At 27.1% G+C, this 26,212-nt stretch overlaps 1 protein-coding gene across 1 annotated transcript in view; it reads left to right on the top strand.

Moving 5' to 3' along the window:
• The window catches only part of LOC107444508 (dynein axonemal heavy chain 8), a 109,506-nt gene that overhangs the window by 36,140 nt on the left and 47,154 nt on the right, over positions 1–26,212 (top strand). Inside the window, exons 25-47 of the mRNA XM_043048821.2 lie at positions 715–914; positions 1,728–1,881; positions 2,638–2,801; positions 3,411–3,513; positions 3,626–3,730; positions 4,572–4,733; positions 6,671–6,895; positions 8,431–8,603; positions 10,057–10,235; positions 11,515–11,702; positions 12,673–12,759; positions 13,003–13,110; positions 14,561–14,695; positions 15,652–15,813; positions 16,396–16,642; positions 18,268–18,509; positions 19,909–20,049; positions 21,038–21,272; positions 21,345–21,487; positions 22,678–22,812; positions 23,853–23,975; positions 24,378–24,591; positions 25,370–25,464. Of these exons, the coding sequence (XP_042904755.1) occupies positions 715–914; positions 1,728–1,881; positions 2,638–2,801; positions 3,411–3,513; positions 3,626–3,730; positions 4,572–4,733; positions 6,671–6,895; positions 8,431–8,603; positions 10,057–10,235; positions 11,515–11,702; positions 12,673–12,759; positions 13,003–13,110; positions 14,561–14,695; positions 15,652–15,813; positions 16,396–16,642; positions 18,268–18,509; positions 19,909–20,049; positions 21,038–21,272; positions 21,345–21,487; positions 22,678–22,812; positions 23,853–23,975; positions 24,378–24,591; positions 25,370–25,464 (3,720 nt within the window). The remainder of the gene's footprint in view (positions 1–714; positions 915–1,727; positions 1,882–2,637; positions 2,802–3,410; positions 3,514–3,625; positions 3,731–4,571; positions 4,734–6,670; positions 6,896–8,430; positions 8,604–10,056; positions 10,236–11,514; positions 11,703–12,672; positions 12,760–13,002; positions 13,111–14,560; positions 14,696–15,651; positions 15,814–16,395; positions 16,643–18,267; positions 18,510–19,908; positions 20,050–21,037; positions 21,273–21,344; positions 21,488–22,677; positions 22,813–23,852; positions 23,976–24,377; positions 24,592–25,369; positions 25,465–26,212) is intronic.

Here is a 26,212-nt window from a genome sequence, read left to right as displayed (position 1 = left end):
ATTTTACAAAAATAAAAGGGTCGACTTATGCCTCGGGAAAAAAGTCGAACATTCATTGATCATAAAGTATCAAAGCTTTGTAAACAGTGAGATAGATAGGAAAAACTTTGTACCAATTTTCCCTTTTCAAATCTTATATATTTTTCTTTGATGTATTACATGTAGTTAGTTTTGCATTTTCCCTCATCTTATTCTCTTTATATATAATTTTTTTAAAACAACATTGTAAATTATGTTCAGAAAAAAAATTAAGATAATTTATTCAGGAGTTTCACTTTTTAAACAAAGAAAATTTGTAAACTTAATAATTTTTATTTTATAATTTTAGAAATTTTCATATTTGGTGTTTTCAGCCGTTGATTTATACACCAGCCATCCCAAAAATTTGCTATCTCCCATTCAAAAATAGGGGATTGACTTTACCCCATAATATATGGCAAGACTGTTAAAAGCAAATTAACTAACTTCTTTGGTACTGTACAAGAATAAAAATATTTATAATATAGTGACTGTTTATTATATAGTAGATAGTTTATTTATAATACAGTGAGTATATATATATCTTTGTGATTTTTTTCATAAACCAGTTTCTTACGGGAATTTGGTTATGACAAGCAAATATATTATGGCTCATTTGCTCTCATTATAAGGTAGTTTGACTGTAATAAAAAATAAAAATTTCCGTGCTTTAATTTTATTTTTGAAATATTTTAGGATGTATCAATAGCTGCTGAAAAAGAAAGAGAAATTGAAGCGAAGCTTAACCAAGTCATTGCCGATTGGGCTCTGGAAAACTTGTTCTTTTCTTCTTTCAAAAATCGTGGTGAACTTTTGATTAGAGGCACAGAAGCAAGTGAAACAATAGTGAAGCTAGAAGATGGATTGATGACACTTGGATCCCTCTTGAGTAACAGGTATGGCTTCATTGATTTCGATTGAATCTATTTGCACTTTTTTTTATGCTTAAATTGTGTTTTGTAGTACAAAATTTTGAGATTTTTTTTAGTATTTGTGACAGAGTTCATCTATTATACTCTATATAACTAAACAGACTCATACTGAATAAGAATAGTTTTTTTTTTAGTAAAACTAAATTGTCTCCTGTCGCATGTTTAAATTGATTATACTCTAAACGTTATAAAGAAAAGATTTCCAAAGATAAAAAAATATGTCTAAAAGGGATGAGTTTGCAAATGATAATAGTGAAATAAAATGTTTTTATTTTAATTGAATAAAAAAAGGTGGGTAATTATTTTGAATTTCATTGCTAAAATCATTGAAATAAAAACTTAAAATTTCTGTAAAAAAAAATTGCTTTTATTTTCCAAGCTTCTAATCAATTCACTTAAAAACGATGACATGTAACATATTTGAATTTGCTTCTTTATAATTATTTTTATAGTAGAAACTCATTATTAGTTTCAAAATGATACTGAATTTTTCTTGCTATAAAAATTACAGGTATTCATCTGCTATAAAAGAGATCATTCCAAAATGGATGCATTACCTGACAACTTCAACTTTTCTAACTTTATTGTTTGAATCATTGAAATAAAAACCTGAAATTTCTATAAAAAATTTGCTTTTATTTTTCAAGGTTTCTATCAATACACTCGAAAACGATGACTTGTAACTTATTTGAATTTGTTTCATTATAATTACCATTATAGTAGAGACTCATTATTTTTTGAAATGATGTTGAATTTGTTTTGCTGTAATAATGACAGGTATTCAGCTGCTATGAAAGACATTATTCTGAAATGGATGCACTACCTGACAACTTCAACAGAAGTGATTGAAAACTGGCTTGTGGTGCAGAATCTGTGGGTCTACTTGGAGGCTGTGTTTGTGGGAGGAGATATTGCAAAACAATTGCCACAAGTAAGACACTACCCACAAATAAGTACTTTTATTTTATAAAAATTAAAATTTATTATCAAATATTATTTTGTATCCATTTGCTTTCAAACATACAATTTCGGCAATATCCTTTGTGGAATCTCATTCTTTGTAGCAAATAAAATGTTTTTATAACAATTAAGTTTTTTTTTTAATACATTGACCGGTAAACACTATTTCAATATTTTTTCTCTAATTTATAATTTTGAGCTTTAGAGTCTAGGTGTATTGTTTTGCTTATCCTGTCTAATTTATGGTGTCCTCAGTTTGTCAGATGAAATAAGCTATCTGTACTAGTTTTAAATTAAAATAGGTATCACTTGTAATAACTTGAAAGTGATTCTAACTTTATTTTTTAAATGAATGGATTTTAACCACCATTTAAATTAGACCTTTTATATTAAACAGCTGTTAAAAATACTTTTGAAAATCAATAATGTAGTACAAAAAAAAATAGTGCTGAGTATTTATCAATTGACTCTTGTTTTAGAAAAGATGGTCTTGTGATGTTATCTTTAGTTATTTCACAGGAAAGTTTATAAAGTATAAATAATAATGTTATAATTTGTAATTGTTATTATTTATAATTATAAATATACTTAATGTTATAATTTATAAATTAAAAAGTTACTTTTAGTTATTTTTTGTATAATTTTCTCCACTCTCCAAATAAAACTGTACTGCCTCGTGAAAAATATAAAATACTTTCTCAAAATTCTCTATATTTATTTATTGTAGGAAGCAGAAAGATTTGCAGTCATTGATAGTACTTGGGTCGGCTTAATGGAAAGAGCACATGAGTTAGTAAATGTTATTAAATGTTGTGCTTCTGATGATACAATGAGCAAAGCATTACCACATCTCTTGGAAGAGTTAGAAGCATGCCAAAAATCACTTGTTGGGTTAGTATTTAACATTCTTAGTTGTGTAAGTTTCTTTGTTTAAGCTTACTTTTTATTAATGAAACCCACTGACAGTTATATAAATTTTGAAACGTTTTTCTCCCCATATACCGGCTTCAAATCTAATAACATGAGAGAAAACTGGTTTTGCATCATTATGAGGAATGCAGATCTAAATAAGACTTCCATTTCCCATGTCATTTTGCTATTTCAGAAATTGTAGCTATTTGTTCCAGAGTAACAGTATTTTTTACATATAATAAGGGCTAATAATATAACTAAAATATTAAACCAAAAAAATCCAACTGGCTATGAATTTGAAACTTTTATTTGGATTAATTTTAATTATTCAATTCCATTTTATTTAATCATCACAAAAATCTTGTTAGAGGCAGAATTCATGTTTGCAAGAACTTATTTCAAACTTGCCTGCGTCAATTGACACAAAAAAAATGGTTGTGCCTATTTGCATAATTTTCATTTCTAATTTAAAATGTTATAAAAATATTTGTTGGATAAGTTCAAAAACTTACCATATTTGTATAAAAAAAAAGTAATGCTCTTACACAGTTAACTATGCATCTAATGTGAAATTATCAAAATTTTCAGATATTTAGAAGGAAAAAGAAAAATATTCCCTCGATTTTTCTTCATTTCTGATCCAGCTTTATTGGAAATTTTGGGACAAGCAAGTGATTCACACTCTATTCAAGTAAAACTCATTAATTAATTAAATTTATACATTTCTGCTACGAAATTTTCTCTTAGTGGCATAACAAAACTTGTCTACTGTTATTGTTGTTTAATAACTTTTATTTTGATAGGCTCATCTTCTTGGAATATTTGAAAATGTAGCCAAAGTGAAATTCGATGATGATGAATACAACAAGATTACTGCTGTATTGTCCAAGGAAGGAGATGAAATCATAGTAAGTATCAAGTCGATATTCTACCTACTAAGCATTTAGTAGTGAGTGGTTAAATTATTAGGTTTATTAATTAAATTATGTATACAACGTTCCTAGTGTTCTAATTTTTCTGATGAAAAATATTTTGTCTTATTTTTAGTTTTTTACCTTGATGATTCTAAGTTTTTTGTGCCATTTTCTACCTACAATTTTAAATTTTAAAATTATTGATTGGAAAAATCAAAATATTTGAGATTTTGTTTTAGCATTTTTTTTATTTTAATTGATATTGCTAGTAATATTTGCAAAATTTGATAGTTCAAACTTGGGGACCGTCAACTTAACTATAATGCATTGTACAAACAAATAGCCTTACATGCCAGATGCCGGTAGGTTGTTTATTGCTAAGAAAACAAGAGTAAAACTCTCTCTAATGGGATACATTTTAATAGAAGACATGACTCCCAACCAAAGCAATGCAAAATGTTTAACCCAACTCTGTTCGAAGTGACTTAGCTTTGCAACCATAACAGCCGTTAGCTTGCGAGTCTGGAGGAATTCTCGTGATAGCTGGATAGTAATTTATATTTATGCTTATTTAAAGTATATATGAGTCGGAATGATTTTATATGCAACTGAAAATATTGTTTTCAATGCCATATGTTAATTAACTTGGTTACCAGCTTTGCAATTTAAATTTAAAGAAACTGGCTTTCTAAACAGAATGCATTTGTTTCCTTTCACTTTTTTTTAAAATTTTTAGTCTTTGTTTTAGATACTTAGTTCATATCTTGCATAGACTGTTAAAAAGCTTTTTTAATAATTTGATTGATAATAACGAATTTGCTTGTTTTTATTTTAGCTGGATAGACCTGTTATGGCTGAAGGAAATGTAGAATTATGGCTTGGAGACTTATTAGTAGTTCAACAAATGTCTTTAAATTCTGTCATTAAAAAAGCTTATGAAAGTATCAATTCTGAAGAGTTTGAACTTATCTCATTTATTGACCAATATATAGCACAAGTAAGTGAATTTCTTTTTTAAAATTAAATTTTTTTTTGCATAACAGAGTATTGAACTCAGAATTTTTTGAACACATAATCTTATTTTATCAAAAATATTTTCAAAATTGTGTTCTTTAGCTTTAATTCTCAAAACATTTATAATATCATATCTTATATTGTATGTTACAATGGTTTATTTAAATTAAAAAATAACATAAACATCAATTAGTTGGATTTTTAATTTATCACCAATTATGTTTTAATTATAAAAATTGGTGAACTTTTTTTGTTAAAATTTTTAGCTTTTCATGCAAAATAATATAAAATTTAGAGAAATCATTTTTTAAAATTTCAATGATTCAGTTCTTGAATTTTTGGGCTATTTTTACAGAAAAATATCTATTGAATTGATTTAAAATTAGTTTTTTTCCAATTTTAAAAAATCCATTTAAACTGACAAGAAAGACATCTTTTTTTTCCTTATAATTTATTTTTAACTAAAAAAAACAAGTTGCTTACAGTTTTTTAGTTTTTACGAGAATAAAAAAAAACACGATATTTTCCGTGTTTCATTCAATAATAGAATAGGCAAGATTGGATTGGGATGGGGTAAAGGCACACTTGCCCAGGGGTGTTTATTCTATGTTACATGTTAAGAAAAAAACATTATCTCTACGGAGAATGCCTGTTTGCATCTAAATACACGCCAAATGAATGCCAAACTCCCAGCGCAGACATATATTGACATAGCCAACTCTTGAAACTACGTTATACAGTCTTCTTTTTCACTTGCTTTCTTATTAACAACAATAATCTATTAACAACAATAATCTATTAACAAGTATTAAAAATGTTATCTAAAAAATTATAACAAGTATTTTTTTTCTGTATGCATTTAAAGAAATTGTTGAAAGAATAATAAATATTGTTTCTTGAAGACTATTATCTTCTACAGCAAAACAAAAGTAAAAATTATTTGTCTCGCATTTAATTTGTTAAGAGCATGTCAGCATAAGATGTGCCATTTGTAATGGTCCAATCAAATTTAATGATCTTGCAACGTCTTATAGTTGTTTCTTTATCAAGAACAATTGTTCTTCTTATATGGAAACCTGTCGCCAAGTCTAGGATTCCAGTAAAACTATGAAGCTATAACCTTTTTTTAAAAAATTCTATGATACATATTGTAAACGATAGCATGAACTAAATTTTTGTCTAACAAGTTCAACTTTTAAAAGCTTTCATGTGGTTTTGAAAGCATATTTGTGTAATTTGATAACGAAATAAGACAGAACTATATGCGGTAACGGATGATTACTTAAATGCTATATCGCTATTGTATTTTCTTAACTTGCAACAGGGTATAGTACCTAATGTTTTTACTATTTCAGTTTTTAAACTTCATTCAAGGCTATGCCTTGTTAATTTATTACATTTTTACTTAATTTTTCAAGTCCAATCAAATTAAATGACATTTATGGGTAAATTTTTACTTTTACTGTGAGAAAAGTAACTGAAATCTCAAATCAATCAAAAATTTAAGGCTATGTTCACATTAGTGTGGAAAGTAGAGTCTGTACTTAGTTTTATATGAAACTATTCAATGAGATTCTAATCAAATTTAAAATATGATTGGTGCAAAACGCTAAGTACAAATTAAGATCCCATATTAATTGTACTGTATGCCGTGGGATAGTCTTTTGATAATAAACATGATTAAAAAAAGTACTAGTTGTTTAGTTCTTGAGAATGTTGGGGATCCTTAATAGGTATTTTGCGAGAGGAATCTTTTCCCCTCAATCAGGCTCTCTAACATGAAATCGCATTTCCTGTTTGTGCTAATTATGCATTGCTATTTTAATTTACTTTTGATTATCATTTATTAATCTATGTTTAAGATATTCTACCAATGAAATTAAATATTGACATTTTTCTTAACTAATTGTGTATTTGTAGGTAGCACTTTTAGGAATTCAGATTATCTGGACAACCAAAGCAGAAGAAGCACTTGTAAATGCAAGGACACATAAGAAATATATGACTTTCACCAACAAAATGTTTGGAGAAATCTTGAGAAAACTTATTGCGCAAACTACACTGAACTTGTCAAAATTTGTGAGGGTCAAATATGAGACTCTCATTACAATTCATGTTCACCAAAAGGATATTTTTGAGGAATTGGTAACTAAATCTTGTTTGTTCTTGTTTGACTGTATCATCATTTTGTTTTTTTCTTCTTGTCTATTGGAATTGGGTACAATCTAATCTCATTGAGCACAGTAATTAATTTCTCTTTAATCATAATCATGTTTGCATGTAATCAAAATTACAATCGAAACAATTATTTGTAGTTGTAGATTATTATCACTTATACTCATAGTTTAAAATTCGTTATAACTACAATTGCAATCATATTGTTCATATTCACAATTAAGATTGTAATAAATGATTTTAATTACTTGTAATCATAAATCAAAGTAGTTACTTGTAATCAATTTAATTTCCCCCAGCTTTTCTATATCTTACTTTATACATATATTTTTTAAACAAAATTTTATTAATTTTTTTAATTATTATATTTTAGATATGCAACATGATAGTGCAACATGAAATTAACTATATTCATGTTGTACTTTCAAACTTCTGTTTTAAAATCATAAGATGGCAAAATTTTCATTCTGAGTATCTTGTTAAAATATATGTAGCATGTTAAAAGAATTTACAATGAAATATAATTTGAAAAAATTTATGAATATTCTTTGAATTTTTCTTGATATTTTTTAAAAGTACATCTTTAATATATAAGTGTGTGTATGTTATATATATATAATGATTTTTTTCGTAAATATTGAATAAATGTATTAAAAATATTTTTAAGTATCACATCTTTTTTATAGGAAAAATACAATAAGCATTGCCTGAGTACCAGGTAGTTAATGCATGTAATACATGTTTTTTTTCTCAAATGTAATAAAATATATCAGTGATTATTTTATTTCCTATTTCAGAGAATGTAATCAAAATATCATGGATATTTATCATTGTGGATATTTTAATACTACTTTTAAAAATAAGAACAAATTTAAATAGTCCAAGAAATATCCTTTCTTTTAAAGACCGCAATTTGCTTTGTTCTATTTGGAATTGTGTTTTCAAATTTTGCCTTATGTATCTGACCATTTCGTTTTTGTATCTTGTCTTTGCTGTATTGCTTTGAATGTTTTTATGTATTTAACCATTCTTGTCTTATATCTTGTCATGCATGGTCTTTAAGTTTCTAATTGTTTGTACTGTCCATTTTCTTTCTAGTGTGTTTGTCTTCTTATTTATGATTTTTTTGGTGAATCACCATTTTTCCTTTCATATCACATCATCATATATCATATCACATCATCATATATCATTTCACATTATATCATATATCATTTCACATTATATCATATATCACATTATTATTATCATTTCACATCATATCATATATCACATTATTATTATCATTTCACATCATATCATATATCACATTAATAATATCATCGGTTGTCAAATTTTATTATGTTTTAATTGTCATTTTTTATTAAACAGTATTTTAAAATTTGGCAACTATAATGGTTACTGTAGTTTCAATGTGATATATCGCTCATATTTTAAACAAAGTTACCTTTTAAGTATATTGCTTTTAATTTTTATAAATTAATATGATTATTTTTTATTCTCAGGTTAAAAAGAAAATAAAAACCCTCACAGATTTTGAATGGTTGAAACAAGCACGATTTTATTACTTTATGGATGATAACATGTGCAAAGTTAAAATTACTGATGTGGATTTCATTTACCAAAATGAATTTTTGGGTTGCACTGATCGCCTTGTTATTACCCCTTTGACTGATAGGTAAAAAATTATTTATAATTGATAGGTAAAAAATTATTATAAATTATTTTAATCTTTGAAGTTGTAAAAAAAGCTTATTTTTAACTAGTGACTTTCATCATAGTATTTATGGCAGTTCATTGATATGGTTAAGTAGTAGGGATGGATTAGAGCGTGTTGAATATTCTAATCTAGAGGGATTTTTTGAACTCAAACCTGAGTATTATTCTTTTTTGTTTTATAAATCAAAGTTTTCCTTAAAAACATATGTACTTGCACTCATATATTTTGACATAAACTAATTAATACATAATCAATTATACTATCCCAGATTGGCAAGTTTCTACCTCATCTTGCCGCAGAAGAAATGTATTTCAAATTTCCGAAACTTTTCTTATTTGAAATTGCAAATTTTATATGATTCTAATTATAGTTCATAATTTAAGTATATATTCTAAACATCGTTTCCTTATGATGTTTGCTCAATATTATTTCTTACAAAAATCTTCAATTTTGAAAGAATGTTGTTATAGAAATTGTATCATTTTTAACAGTGTTATGATAGTTTACCATTGTTTTTATTGTTTTATTATAAATGCACTGCAATATTGCTCATGAAGCATTTACTCCATTTATAACCTTTCGACCACTACTATATTTATATTTTTATTTTGCGCAGTGCCTAGCACCTAGATTAAACTGATAACCACATACTTTGCCAACTTAATTTCATTGATCGACCCCACATTCCTGCTTTCAACTTACATGCCTCAGCGATGTTATGTATCGCCTCTCTGCATGCTCTGAATGTTATATTTTAATTGATGGAACTACTTATATTATTTTTCTAATAATCAATTTATTTTTTCTTAGACCCTCTCACATTTATATACTGGTTCCTTTTATTTACTTTCCTGATCATCATTTTATTATTTAGTACTTAGAGCATGCAGAGGGGACTGAAAAGGGGTTAACTATAAACCTTGCTCCACACGGGTCCTATGATGCATACTAAATTACTGTTAAGTTTCTATCTTTAATTGATTGAATTAATTCGTTGAAGAAACACTAATAAAAGTCATCCTCTATAATTTTCTGATTTAATTTAAATTACATTAAAATTGTTTTAGACCTTATTTGAGAAAAATTTTGCCCATTGCCTCTCGAAAAATTTTGTTATCCCTGATAGAATCTGCGGTGTTCCCAATGAAATCTCATATAGTTGACAATTTTGAAATCATTATTTTGATGGTGTGGCCAAAAATATTGTTGTGGCTCTCTAAAATTTTGTCTGCTTTGGAATTCTGGAACTATTAAAGTTGAAAATCAAAATGTGGATATCTTGAGGTTAAAACTAAATTTGACCATGTTGATTATTGTTTTTATCTATTGTTGTTTAAGTATACTCTGCTTATTTGGCAGCTTTTTTTGGCAATAAGTTATATTGAATAATGATTAGCTATGTTTATTGCAGGTGTTATATTACTTTAGCTCAGGCTTTAGGCATGAGCATGGGAGGTGCACCAGCTGGCCCTGCTGGAACTGGAAAAACTGAAACTACTAAGGATATGGGAAAAGCTTTGGGAAAATATGTTGTAGTCTTTAACTGCTCTGATCAGATGGATTTCAGAGGCCTAGGACGCATTTATAAAGGTGATACTTAATTTTCTAACTTCTTTTTCCTTTCTGCATATTCCTGGGGCAAATCAGATCTTAAATTGCTTTAACTAATTATTACATTCAATGCTTACATTCTTTGACAAAAGGCTTTTTACTATTGGATTTTCATTTACATTAATTATACATTACATTACACATTTTTCAATGAGAAATAACTGAATTATCTTGTTTTTGCCCTATAAAATTATTTTATGTAGAATTTATTTGATTTATTAAATGTTTATTTTTTAAAGAATTCAGTCTTTTAACCTTGGTATGGAGTTATTTAGACAACCCATTTCCCAGTTTCCTCGTGATGTCATAAATATTAATTTAATAATAATTATTTCATAACTATTTTAAGTAATTCTGTGAGAAACGCCTATTTTTAATCTTACTTATCTCTAAGTTATTTTATTTTTACCCGAAAAATGTTTTGGTTTCGGGGTTATATTAAATTTTGACTGTCTTTTTTCGTGATTAAGTTATAAGCCAAATTATATAAATTTAATGTTAATAACATGAGATTGACTTTATTTTTGGCAATATTATTTCTTGATAATTCTCTAACAATCTCTTCCCATGATTCTTGATTTAAAATTGGGGTGAGGACTGGGGGTTTTTGCGTCCAATGGCCCCTCAGTTCAACTGTTGGAAAATATTTTAATGTTGAAAAGTAATATTAATTTTTTACACTTAAAAATAAAGGTTTGCTTAGTGATCTACTAGTATGATATTAAGTTTATAAGTATAGACAATCGTTCAAAATGCTGCCTAATAAAGAGGATAACTTTTTGTTTTCATTGAAAGTGTTTTTTTGATTTTTTGCTCATGTCTCATCAACTTCTCAAATTTAATACAAAGGAAGATATGATTCCAATTCCAAACAACATACCCCTTTCTGCATACCATAGGACTATTCAAATGTTACAAAACCATATTTTTCGGTGATTTTAGACCCCCTTTTCTACAAAAATAAGCAAATCATAAACCATTTCTTTCCCTCTCTTTCTAAAAAAAATCATGTTTTAAAAACCTCTTCACAGTTGAAAGAAACAAGGGGAAAAAATGTGGTTACAATTAAAATATATAAAAATGCTTTGTTTTACCATTTTTTGTTAGTCTCTACAAATATATTTTCCTTACATTTACACTTCAATGAATTTCTAAATATATATCATTACGAATTTCGGATCTATTTCTTATTAATTTATATCTGTCTTCTCTATCTAGAAATGTATTATTTTTTAATAACTAAATTGATTCTCTTTAGGCTTGGCGCAGTCAGGCTCTTGGGGATGTTTTGATGAATTCAACAGGATTGAACTACCTGTTTTATCTGTTGCTGCCCAACAAATACATATTGTTTTATCAGCTAGGAAAGAGAAAAAAGAAGAATTTGTGTTTTCTGATGGTGACATTTTAGGATTGAATCCTGAATTTGGACTTTTTATCACAATGGTACTCTACTGACTCTTTTTATTAGAAATCTTTCTATGCATTGTTTCATTTAAAAAAAATCTCTCTCTGTGTATATATATATGCATGCATGCTCTTTGACTTAATGGACGAAAAAATAACTTTACGATAAATCAAATAAAATAACAAGCTTGTTAATCAAAGTATGAAGCGGATGTTTTTACTTTAAAAATATTTTCAGACTTATGTTTCTATAAATTTAACTTTATAATTTATCAAACAAATTTTAAGGCCACTAAATAAATATTTTTAAAGTTTTTCAATTTATTTAAAATTTATAGTAATGGATTTTTTATGTTTATCTAAATCTTTGATATCTCATGATTAAGTAGGAATATTTTTTTGTTAAATTTGTCTTTTTTTCTCCTCTAAAACTTGACAAATTTTAAACTTTTTGTAAATGAAACTGATAAAAATATGTTTAACTATCTCTTGATAAATATTATCGCTTTAACTTTATCCAAATATTCAAAACAAAACATTCAAGAAAGATGAGTAACGTAAAAATTCCATAAAAATAATGCAAAGCAAAAAATCTACAATGAATTGTTTTGTTTGTATGGGTATCTGTGAAAAAATTTCAGCCTTTAAATCAAATAATGTATTTTTCTTTTTACCTTGAATGTGAATGTTTACTTTCTTATATGGAAATAACATTTGAAATGGTTCTTGTAAACATATAAATTTTTTATTCATAAATTTTAACTTTTGATGATAGTGGTATATTCATAAAAATGTTTTGTTTCTTTTGTATATTTTTAGCTTGGATTTCTGAATTTTCATACAATAAATTTTTAACATTTATTAAAAATTATTCATTTTCTTCTTGTTTGCTACATTTTTAAGAAAAATTATATCATGATCTGTGTATTGAATTTACTTCAAGTTTAACTAAGAAATATTTTGTTTTCTTTTTATTAGCAAAATATATCTGATGCTATTGTTTTTCCAGAATCCAGGTTATGCTGGAAGACAAGAATTGCCTGAAAACTTAAAAGTCATGTTCAGAAGTGTGGCGATGATGGTACCAGACAGACAAGTAAAATTATATATAATTTTTCTTTCTTATCTTTTTTTTCCCCTATGCCCTCAAGCACTCAAATTAAAAGACTTTAACAGTAGTTAATTTAACTTTTTCAATTACTTATATTGCAGTACAGATTTTTTTTAACAGTGATATTAATATGTTTTTGTAACTAGTTGCAAGTTCAGATAAATATGAAAGTGGATTGCAGAACCAGTAATTACAAATTATTTTATTGTTATTATTATTTGCTTGCAGATCATTATGCGTGTGAAACTTGCCAGCTGTGGTTTTCAAGAAAATATTATTCTTGCTAGAAAGTTTTTTGTTTTATATAAGCTTTGTGAAGAACAATTGACAAAACAAGTAAGATATTCAATCAATTTAGACCTATCACTCGGATACAGAAATTATGATTTTTTATTGTAATTAGTCATTTGTTTTAAATTATATTTATTTTCTAATTGTATACCACTGTATATAACTATTTTTTACCCCTAATATAAATCCATGGTTAACTTACTTTTATTGCTTAAGAATCAAGAAATGTTTGATGGCAATTTGCTGAGTTACTTTACAACGTGTTTTTGTTTCGATAAAAAATATTTTTATAAGCTACGCAATTGTACCCCTTCAAAAAATAGTTTATTTTATGCTAGACTTTAGTTAGCTTTATTAAATGGAAAGAAAGCAACACGTTGTATTTGATATTCAGTTCTCTGAAAAAAATGCGTTTTCTCAATTAATATAAACAACAGTTGCAAAAAATTTTTTATAATAAGCCAATTATTTAAAGAATAATATAACCATTACAAATTATTTTTTTCGTTACAAATTATTTTTTAAAACTGTTATATTTTTTCTACTAAAGTTACTTCACTTTTATTAATAATGTAATACCCTATGACTTATTTTCTATTTCAGTATGGATAGTTTAAAATTTACAGTGATTATTTAAAGAATAATATTGAAGATCATTTTTTTATATTGCTGACCCAATCTTCATCCTATGCATTTCTCATCTTCCTTGAGACTTGATTTCTAACTCAATGAACTCAAAGACACTAAAACCTTTTAGTAGTTTCTTTTTTAAACAAATAACCCTATATTTTTACACATATGGCCGTTTGTAGAATGCAAAAGTAGTAAAAACAATAGTAAAATTTATTTAAAAAGTTTCAAGATAAACCTTATTATGTCTTATATAAATAAGTTTTAGTTAATAAGATGGATGCAACATAAACAGAATCGTAATACCATACTTTTTGTAATGAAAATTATCTACTGGAAATCTAAGGCTAAGAAGAAGAAGACTTGGAACTACATTGTTCAGCAAGCAAAGGCCCACAGTAAACTGTTGCACCTTAAGTGAAAGATGCCTGACTTCGTCTTAAAAAGTTTTACCTGAATCTGCTTCTGCATTGAATATTTTATTTTATTTTGATACATAATTGTACTAATAAGGCCTGCTCACATGAATATGTTGTGGGGAATGGGACCAATGTCAAAGTGCTTTACTCATAGTTTATGTCAAAATCGTTATGGAAATTCACTGCAACCACAGTTTCTGCTCAATTTCTATTGAAATTAAAGAATGAAATTGGGTGTTTGTTTGCTCATATTTTGGATAGTTTGAAAATTTCTTTGCTGTTTTGTTTATTTTAACTAAAAATAAGTTAATTAAAAACTACATAACATTATTTTTAATCTTAGTTTGCATAATTTTTCTTAAATGTAAGAAGAATTCAATGTTTGTGTTGCTTACCTAAAAACTTTATTATTCTGATTGAAAGTAAATACTTGGTCATATTTTTAGGTACATTATGATTTCGGCTTGAGAAATATTCTTTCAGTGTTAAGAACACTTGGAGCTCAAAAGAGATCCAGACCAGAGGAGAGTGAATCTTCCATTGTGATGAGTGTGCTCAGCTCCATGAATGTTTCAAAATTGGTAATGCTGCCTTTTTGTAATAGTCCTTTTTTATAAATTTGTAATAATATTTTTTTGCACTCTACTTTTCTTTCTAGAATAATAAAAAAGTTATGTTTTCTTTGCAGGAAAACATGTATCTCTAAATGTTTTTTTTTCACTTGGAATCTTTAATGATGTGTGTTATCTTTTTTTTTTTTTAACTGATTTTAATTTATTTCATTATGGCCAAGGGACATATCTGTTGCTAATTTTCTTCTTGCTACTGGCCACAATAACAATTTTGATTGCCTCTCTAAGCATTTACATTGTATAAAAATTGTTTCAAGTCTTTTCTGCCAATTGTGCATTTGTTAAGAAATGGTCGCGAACCATTTGAGTTATTGCCATGCAATAGACTCTGGAGAGCTTGGCACACTATGAATGATTTATAAATACTGTGGTTTCAGTTTTGCTACTGTTATCTCTGTTTCTTGTTCTAATTTTGTTTGTTTTTCTGTCTACAGTTGTCTTTTAATTTGCCGTTAGAAATTTAAAAAAAAAATCAATTTATAACACAAAAACAATTTTAAACATGGGGTAAGATTCATAAGGAATAGTTTTTATAAATATTGTTTATTGAATAAAAGTACAATACTTTGGTACTCAAAATATACATAATGTTATTAAATTAAAAAATATAAAATTTTTTTTATAGCAAAATGAAATTGCTCCTTGGGTCTATAGTAAGCATCTAAAACTGCATTTTGATTTGATCACAAACATTTGATACCTTTCTAAAACAGATCTGTCTGTGACTCAATTGTTATAATTTTTTGTTTAATTTTAGTCGTTATAATTGACCAATTGTTATAATTTGTTTCATTTAATTTGGATTAATTAGTGGTCTTGTAATCACATGAGTGTAAATCGTCAGGTAACATCACCAACTGACCCATTTTATGAAGAAATCCATTACATAACAATTTTTTGCTCAGGTGGATGAAGATGAGCCTCTGTTTGTGAGTCTTATAAATGATCTTTTCCCTGGAATAACTAAAGAAGCTGTGGAATATGATGACTTGCAAACAGCGATTGCGAAGAATGTCAAGGAAGCTAATTTAATAAATCATCCACCTTGGAATCTCAAAGTGATACAGGCATGTTGAAAAATTCTTTATTTATAAATTCTCCTAAAGATTTATAACTTCTGATGTTTTACTTTTACCTTAGAATTTAAATATGCAGTTTCTCATTTGGTAATTATTTGAATCATATGCTGTGAATTATAATTTTGCTTATTTTTATATTCTCTTCATTTATGTCAAGCATATTAGCATACCTGAAGGGAAATTAACTTATTGATTTCCTTTTTCACAATATTCATAAGGCATGTGTATGTATATGGTAATTATGAAACATCTGATATCACATGCATATGTTAATTATATTTAATATTTTGTTATTATAGTAGAATAATAGTTATATACTGTTTTGAAAGCATATTTATGCAGCTCAATAACTAAATAAAATAGAACTATATGTAGTCCCGGATGATTACTTAATTCATATACATCAATAGTCTTTTCTTAACTTGTAACAGAGTATAGACTGTCTTTGTTGTTGCTTTGGGATATGTTCCTTTAATATTATGTATTCATTAGCTAGAGATTCATTTTTTGTACAATATCGCTCACTATTTTGAATCTTTCAAGAGTTAGAATTTAAATTGCTAATTTCAGCTTTATGAAACACAAATGGTAAGACATGGAATGATGGCACTGGGACCCAGTGGAGCTGGTAAAACATGTTGCATAAGAATTCTGATGAAGGCCATGACAGACTGTGGAGCTGTTCACAAAGAGATGAGAATGAATCCTAAAGCAATCACTGCAGCACAAATGTTTGGCCGACTAGATGTAGCCACTAACGACTGGACAGATGGTATCTTTTCAACCCTCTGGAGACGTACTTTAAAAACTAAAAAGGGTTATTATACTTTAAAAATAATTATTTATAAAATATATTGAATTTGTAAATATTTGCTTTAGCTCATTTCTTTACACTTTTTTTATGATTGACTTTATAATTTAAAAACATTTTTTTCAGTTTTAACATTAAAATACTTATTTTTTAAAAGTAATACAATGGAAAGTTCTTTACCTGCAATCGTCAAAACTTTGGCAAGTTCGGAAAACAGATTATTCCAGATAATAGGCCTTTAAGGTAAACAACCATCATAACATATGGTATTAAAATTAAAAAAAATTGACAATAATTAATGTCAATTTCCTACAAGAACGTGTTCTTGTAGCTTAAAAAAATAAATAAATGTGAGCAGGCAATAGTTTGAACTTTCTCTTTCACGACTGAAAACTGAAGACATGTTTTTCTTTTCTTTTCCCCCCATTTGATAAATAAAATTAGCTGGGCAGATAATCAAATTAAAATAAAAGCTTAATATTCCAAAAGTAAATTAATTAAATTTAATAAAAAAAAATAATATAAAAGATTGAAAAAAAGTAAGTAGAATTTGTAATAAATTCATAGTTTATTCCTCTCAACCAAATTTGTTCTTCGTTACTGCTCTCATTTTTCAACTCTTTTAGTGTGTTTATTGAAGAGGAATAAATATTTAGGTATTTGAAAGGCAGCACAAAATTTAAAATAAAATGATGTTTTTGATAAACAAATATTAGGATATGGGATATATCTTGCTACTCATTTTTATTAGCCCTTAAATTTATAGAATGTTTCTTTATAGATTAAACTTATACTTAATCAAGCAATTTTTATACTAACTATTAAATTAAAGTGTTTTTCATGGTCTATGAGAATGCATAGTAAATTCTTAAATAATTTTGACTTCCTGAATTTCTTCTTTGCACTGCATGAAATAACTTTAATTGCTTAGATAATTTTAAAACCTGGTAAAATTATTGCTTAACTTGGATCTCAAATTATCTTAAGCGTGTGTATTAGCTGTACCGTAAATGACAGACCATTTGAAAATAATTAAAAAGAAACAATATAACGATAATTCATTTGCTTTGTTCTGATTAGAAAATCTAGGTTTATTTTCAACACGTATCAAAATTTGTAAAAAAAATTTCAAAAACAGATGGTGTTGCTTATTTTAAAAACTGATCATTTTAACCCTCTGAGCGTTAGTCTTGGCTTTTTCGGAACTCTCAGCTGCAAGCTGACCTGCATAAAAAAGCGGTTTTCCCCATGTTATTCAATGGAGAATAGTTCATAGTAGGAAAAATTCTATACAAATTTACTCAGGGGCCCAATACTGGGAGGGTTAACTTATATATTTGCATATATGTTTGCCATTTTTCCTTAAAATTGCATCAGATTGTTGCAGTGGTGGTTTTTAAAGTATTATATTATAGTATATCTGTGTGTGGTAGCAATGCCATCTGTTGAAAAACATTACAACCAATTTAAAATATAGGTTTGTTTGAATATGATTTTCTTGTTTCCTAAGCAATACCTATTCCTATCTTCTTCTCTTTTCATTAATTAATTTTTCTTGGCTATCTTTGAGACATCATGTATCTACAATATGTTCAAAATATAAGAAATTAAGAAACCATTTGATTATTCAGATGAACATGTTTGGCTCATTTTGGATGGTCCAGTTGATGCTATTTGGATTGAAAACTTGAACTCTGTGTTGGATGACAACAAAACTCTGACCTTGGCCAATGGTGATCGTATTCCCATGTCACCATCTTGTAAAATCATCTTTGAGCCACATAACATTGACAATGCATCACCAGCCACTGTCTCACGAAACGGAATGGTTTATATGAGTTCATCTGGATTAAACTGGGTGCCCATACTTGAAGTGAGTATGCTTAACGATGGCATAATGCTACTCAGTGCTTTTTTTCCTACTATGTTTAAAAATTCTAAATATGGACATAGCTGCTGATTCTCCTGGAATTTTTGGTAAAGTAAAGGATTACGCTAGTTTTCTGGTTGAATCAACAATTCCCTCTAGTTAGTGCATATTTTTGCAAACCTTAAATTGAGCATATTTTTGAAAAATCTGTTTTCTTCTTTTTACTCATTTTAATTTTTTGGCAAAAATGTAAGGTATGTGACGTTTTACTTCTAAATAATAATGATTTTATATCTATATGCTATGCAAAAATATGTTTCAGACACCGAAATAGAATTTAAAGACTGAATGAAACTTTCAATTTGTAAAATCTACTGTTGTATTTTTTTTAATTAGCTGCTATTTGTGTACTTAAAACTTTGCCTAAAAATATTTTCTAAGTACAAATCTTATTTTTTTAAAATTATATTCTAAATTTAAAAGATATAGTCCTCTGTCACACATTCGTTACTATAAAATTAAAAAAACATTTACAATCAAGATTTTGTTATTGTGTTTTAATTTTTCAATGGTGATTTATAGAAAGCTTGGAGTCTCATCACTTACCTATTATAAATAATCATCAGATGTTGAAATATGTCTTCTAGAAAACTTTATTTGCAATTTTTATTATTTTTGAATTGAAGTATTGATTTTAAATTTAAATAATCAATATTTTGCACAATTAAATGGTTAAAAAAAATATGACAGCACTCCAAATTGGTTCACTTTCTGCGACTGAATGCAGCAAACTTCTATAAAATGATCAAATTATGCATAATGCTTCGTATGGATAGATTGTTAATATCCATTAATGTTCTACATTATGTGAGTAAAAACATAAAGTAAAAAAAAATTTTAAAAAATATATATATTTATAATATTACTCTTTGTACCCAATTTATTTATTTATTTTTTGCTTTGTTTTGTTAAATAGATCTTTTAAAATTATATATCCTAAATTCTGTTGCTAGGAAAAATATCTAAGTACTCAAATTTGGAATTCAACTGTCCACTATATGTGTTCAAAAAACTTCAAAATTGTATTTCTCGAAGCTATGTTTTTCAAGTTGGCCAATCTCACAACTTTTACAATTCTTTACAAATTTATACTTTAATGCTGTGCAGTACCACCAGGCAAAATTTAAACAATAAAATTTCCTGATAGAAATTAATAATTGCTTTTCAACTTATATTAATAGATTGTTTCCAAAGAGTTCTTAATTTGTAGGAATTACACGTTATTTATAATTGTTCATGTTTCCTTTTTGTAACCAATTCTGGTTCTTGTGCTACCAATAAACTTTCAGTTCTATTTTATAATATTTATTTCCTTTGCATGCAAATTTTTTTTGTTTTTAAGGGTTGGCTAAGCCGCCGTCCACCAGCAGAAGCAACAATTTTACGAGGACTATTTGGAAAGATATTTCAGCCTTTAAGTGAATATGTTTTGATCTCTTTAACACCTAAAATGGAATTGCTGGAATGCAATTATATAAAACAAGTGAGTTAATACTTTTTTTAAAAACTTTTATCAATTTATATTTTGAAAATATTATCTCATTACTTGCTCAAAACTACACTCACATTTTAAGGTATAATGAAGTGCTTTGAAAAATATCTTAAAGTAAATTATTCGAATGAAATCAAAAGACTATTAAACCTAAACCTTTTTTGTGTATGTATGAAGAATGAACTATTTCATGAAAGTTATTTATTTTTAATTCTTAGTTTGTTCAATTTGGGTTCATGTAGAGTTGAAAAGTAAAAAGTATATCACAAACAATGTTTTTTTTGTAAAAAATGCCTAAATTTTAAGTTGTCTTATCTATTTACTTACAAAGACTATTAGCTATATTCATACGAATACTAAGCCTAAGATTTATTTAAAAAACATTTTATTTAAAAATTTCTTCATTATTCTGATAGGAAATATTCTGGGGCTTTTAATTTTATCGTAATTTTTAGTTTGAGTTATGAATGCTTTGCTTTGAAATATTAGCAAAACAAATGCACTAGTGCATGTACATTATGTTGAGTTAAATTTATATCTTAAGATGTAAGGAGGCCTCCTAACCTAATGTAAATTTTTTTAGGTTAAGAGTCACAACACACATTTTTGAACTGCATCATATCAATAAACTGTACAACCAAAATAATCAAACATTGATTAAAAAACTTACTTACCTTGTATTTTAAACAAAAACTTTACAAACAAATTCATTTAGCTTATTTAAAGTACTGATTTGTAATATTAGATATTTTCTGTGAGTTTTTCAGTAAAGGATTTAAACTGACTATACTATAAATAGATTATTCCATAAGTTTTGGAGCGATGATGTATCTAAATGATTATAATTATTTTTAAATTTATCTTAAACAAAACAAAGGTGTTCTTTAATTATATTCTACCTGATGCCAAATACTCTAAACTACAGCTTTAAAATATTGTGCACTCTCATTAAATAAATTTTAAACTTTTTTTTCAACAGGCAATGGATCTTCTAGATGGCTTATTACCATCTTCAGACAAAGAACCAATCAGTGCTGTCCATTATGAGCGTCTTTTCGTATTTACTCTAATGTGGTCCTTTGGCGCTCTTTTGGAATTAGAAGATCGTGATCGCATGGAACTATTTCTTAAGAAACATAAACCTAAACTGGATTTGCCTCAAATACATCCAGCTCGGAAGGAAACAATATTTGAATACTTAGTAGATTCAGAAGGTATTTTTGATACTTAAATCCTTTGAATGCATTATTACATCACTGAATGAACAAAGCAATCTTCTCTTATAGGTAATTGGTTGCATTGGAGTAACAGAGTGGAAGAGTATATATACCCACCTGACAGCATTCCAGCATTTTCTTCCATATTGGTACCAAATGTAGATAATGTTCGAACCAATTTCTTGATTGATGTTATTCAAAAACAAAAAAAGGTAACTCCCAATGCATTACTTTATTTTTACATGAAATTATTCATAAATTGTATAGTCTACCGTAATAATAATTATCACGTGACATAATTTAATTAACATTGTGACTTATATTTTTGTTTCACGCAAAAACGTCATGACAAATAAAAATGAAACAGAAAAAAAAAATTCAAAATTTACTAGTAATGAATAGTTTGACTCTGAAACGTTTATAAATGATGTAGGACAGTCAGACCTCCATTTTTTTATGATCCAAAAGGCAAAATACATTAAAACTTTTATGTAGTATTTATTTATTTTTGTGAAGATCCATACTGGTTCCAAAAGCTTTTTCAATTGCAAATAAATTTAAACTTTCTCAGCTTTCTTAAAATTTAATGAAATTCATTTGTCTTCTATGCTACCCAAACAAAGAAAAAAAAAAAAAAATTTTTTAACAAACAAAGTATTTATAATATTGTGCGAGTTTTGGGGAAAATTACATTAATGTTTGTGAATGTATTCTTCTGCAAAACTGTATTTTTTACATTGAAATTTTATAAAGAATCACAAAGAAAGCGGTCACACAAATTTTTATGTATTTCCTATACTGTGACAAAAAAGCTTTAGATTAATTGGATACACTTTTCCTCCGCACCCCACCTCTATTTTTTTAAGTTTCATGTAAATTTTAAATGTCTATACTTTCTATTGAAATAAAATTATTTTAATATCGAAATATTTTTACATTCATTAAGATATATTAAAATGCCTTGATAAAACTTGATGAAAGTTGAAATAACTTGATGAAAGTTGACTAAATTATGACCAGTGTCATGAACTCTTTCCCTAAAAAAGAAGCAATAGCATCTTAATTATATTTTGGTACTTCACGTGTGTTCTCCTTGCCATTCTATCAGACATTTATAAGTTTGAAATCCATGATCTAAAACTTTTATATTCACTTTATCTTCCTATAAAATGAATTACTTTGTAGATGTGTATTTTAAGTGATGTTTTAGTAAGTTTGCGTAAATTAACATCAAAATTAATGCATACAATAGAGAATAAAAAAACTATTATGCCATTCATTATTTTTTATCTGAAAGTTTCCCATTAAGAATTCTAATTGATTTATAAAAATATAAATTAATATTCATTGATCATAATTTTCATATTAATTTGAAATATCTTTTTTTTTTCCATATAAAAAGTCTGTCTTATTAATTGGAGAGCAAGGAACGGCAAAAACTGTTATGATCAAGGGATATCTTAATACCAGTGATCCCAGTGATTTCATTTGGAAAAATCTGAGTTTTTCTTCAGCTACGACGCCCCAGATGTTTCAGGTAATATTCATAATTTTTATTTTGAGAATCTGAGGAAATAAATGTTAAGAATATTTTTTTGATCCAAAATGCTAGGACCCTATCATAAATGTATTACTAAGAATAATAATATATTATCCTAACATTTTGATTAATTTTGTATGCTTATGAAACCTGGACCATATCTTGTAGAGATAAGGTTATGTTGGATACCTTTGAGAGAAAGGTCTTGAAAGTATTTCTGGAAGAATTTAAAAAAATATAGTGTGTGGTTTAGAAGAACAAATTTAGAGCTTTATCACTCATATTATGAACCTGACATTATTAACTTTATTAAACGACAAGGAATAAAATGGGCAGGCCATGTCACCAGAATGAATGAAGATCGTAACACAAAGAGAGTTTTCAATGCATGTCCAGTTGGCAAACGAAAAAGGCCGAATTTGAGATGGATAGATGGCCTATAAAAAGACCTTTCGGTATTAAAAACCAAAAACAGGTAAACGCTAGCAGGGAAAAGGTTAGCCTGGGAAAAACTTCTTGAGAAGGCCAAGGCCCACCATTAGCTGAAAATGGTTTTTCTCTATTGTTACATACTTTTTTTTTTAATTATTTTTATTATTTTTTTATTATTTCTCTAAAAAAATAACAAGTTCTATTTTTTTCTTTCTAAATTTTATTCTAGTTATCAGTTTTTTCGCAAGGTTTTTAAGACATTAAAATATGTGATTAATTAAGATGTGTGATAATAAACCTACTATTTCTTAATAAAAATACCCTTTGTAAAAATGAAAACAAAATGTTTATTTGCAATTGCTTGATTAAAATTGTTATATTTTAAGAGGAAAAATCAAATACAATTTCTCTAATTGTCTAGCATTTATTTTTCTGTAGTTATTTTTTTAACTTACCCCATATTATCTGCCTAAATTGCTGCATCAATTCTGCTCAATTTTAGAAACATTTCCACATGTGTAGTAGTATAATTTTTTCCTTGATTATTTACTTAAAAGAACTATTTAAAGTAAGGTAATGAAAGACATTTAAAATTTTTCCTACAGCGAGCTGTTGAAAGTTGTGTGGAGAAAAAAGTAGGCACTACCTTTGGTCCTCCGGCTGGTAAGGAAATGGCAATTTTCATTGATGATATTAATATGCCTGAAATTAATGAATGGGGTGATCAGGTAAAATATTTTAATTTTATTTAATTTTTTTTCTTTGTGTTAAATGTTATTATCTATATTATTCATTTGCTCTTTCAGTATTCTTAGCATGATGATAAAACTTTTTTTTTTGATGACTTTACATGTATTTAAAATTACAAACTTTTACTTGGAAAAGCTAATCAACAAGATTATTTTCATGTAAGAGTTTATTGGTATAATCATGTTAGAGTTCATATGGTTCCTTAATATATTTCTTGAAAAAATTGGAAGAAAAGAAAAATTTGTATTGAAATTCAGAGCAGTATGCTATAACTTTATTAAATTGATATATTTTCATCAAAGGATTCAAAATAAGTTTCTGCGAGAATGTTTTTCCAATTTTAGATATCATGATATTAAGTTAGAAATTACATATTTCAGGTGACCAATGAAATAGTTCGACAACTGATGGAAAACAAAGGTTTTTATAGTTTAGATAAACCAGGAGATTTCACTACTATAACAGATATCCAGTATATAGCTGCTATGATTCAACCTGGAGGAGGACGAAATGACATTCCAAGCAGATTAAAGCGACAGTTTTCCGTTTTTAACTGCACTTTGCCAGCACCAACATCCATTGACAAAATATTTGGTGGAGTTGCATTTATTTACTATTGTCTTTTTAATGTATGATGTCTAGCATCTTATTTGTTTATTTAGTTTATTAATGATTGTTTGTTGAGGGCTCAATTGTCATTTCAAATACTTAAATTTTTTTTCAAATCTTGAAAAATTATGTGATTATACCTGTAAGATGAGGCTTTGTCTGAATTGTTCAATTTATCAACTAATTGTGGTTTAGATGTGTAGTGCGTAAAAAAAATGGACCACCCTGAATAATTTTTGATCTAATTATCGAATTTTCACATACAATTAACTTTTAGGCATACAATTAATTTTTGATCTAATTATCGAATTTTCACTTTCTAGGATGGTTCGAAGGGGTGACCTCAAATATGCTAATTAATAAGTTCAGATGATATTTTTAATTACGAAATCAGACACAAATACATACTTTCTCTGAATACCCTTTCTTCAACAGATTCAGATTTCTAACTCTCAAAATAAAAGGGGGTAGCCGCAATCTGGGGTCCCAATAGTTTCGTCTAAGTTATGATCCCTTAATATTAATTTTACTTTTTTCATATTTCGCTGTATCTTGAAAACTTTTGAGCTAATTGAAAATTTTAAAATTAAATTGAAAAGTGTTTGAGATATAGCAAAATATGCGAAAAGTAAAATTAACATTAAGGGGTCTAAACTTTGGAGCACTTTCACAGAGTTAAAATGTTTTAATAATATTATTTTCCAATTAAAATAACAACTATTTATTGCTTTTTGATAAAAATATAATTGTTTTTTATTTTCAGGTGTAATAGGAAGTGGATACTTTTGTGAAGAGCGATTTTCCAAAGAAATATCTCCTTTTGTTCCTGCCACAAGAATCTTATGGCAAGAAACAAAAGTATAATTGTTTTCTCTGTGACAATGTACTTACTGCTAACATTTTAAACTGAATATTTGTGCTGAGTGCCTTTTTGAAAGTTCTTGTTAAGATATGAGAAGTAGTATTTTCTAATATTTTGCAATATTTTATTATATAGCAAAGCTTTTCATCATATGATTTATCCTGAATCTTAAAATAGATTTTGATAACAGTGTGATAATAATGTTGCTCTTCCATTACAAAATACGTGCTATGAAAAATGAGACATATATATTTGCTGTGAAGTTTTCAGAGAATAGTTTAGTTCCTTAAAAAATGCCATTCTTTCAAGTGAAATAAATGCCTTCGGTATTATGCTGAAGTCTCTTTGTTAAAAAGAAAAAACAGTTTACTGTATTTTATTTTCAGTATTTTTTTATCTTGATCCTCTGTGTCTTAATCTACAGTATACAAAATATAGAGTATAAATACTATTATATACTGTCTACTGTTACTATTATATGCTGCTACTATTGTATACAGTATAAATAATATTTTGTATACTGAATACTAATATACAGTATATAAAAACTTAGTTTAAAGCTTATTATTATTATTCATTTATTTATTTATTTTTGGCCAAAATGAGATGCATCAGTTTGTCATTTTTGTATAATTTTCATACTTTATGGTTTTTTGCCATTACATCTTAAATAAATTTTTTTAAAAAATGCATAGATAGTCGCTGTGCACAGTAATGTTGTGTGTTTGTCGAGTTTCAGGTGAT

This window comes from Parasteatoda tepidariorum, chromosome 2, assembly GCF_043381705.1.
Source record: "Parasteatoda tepidariorum isolate YZ-2023 chromosome 2, CAS_Ptep_4.0, whole genome shotgun sequence".
Lineage (NCBI taxonomy): Eukaryota > Metazoa > Arthropoda > Arachnida > Araneae > Theridiidae > Parasteatoda > Parasteatoda tepidariorum.
Note: the sequence above shows the minus strand (reverse complement) of the source record. Positions and strands in the feature narration are given on the sequence as shown.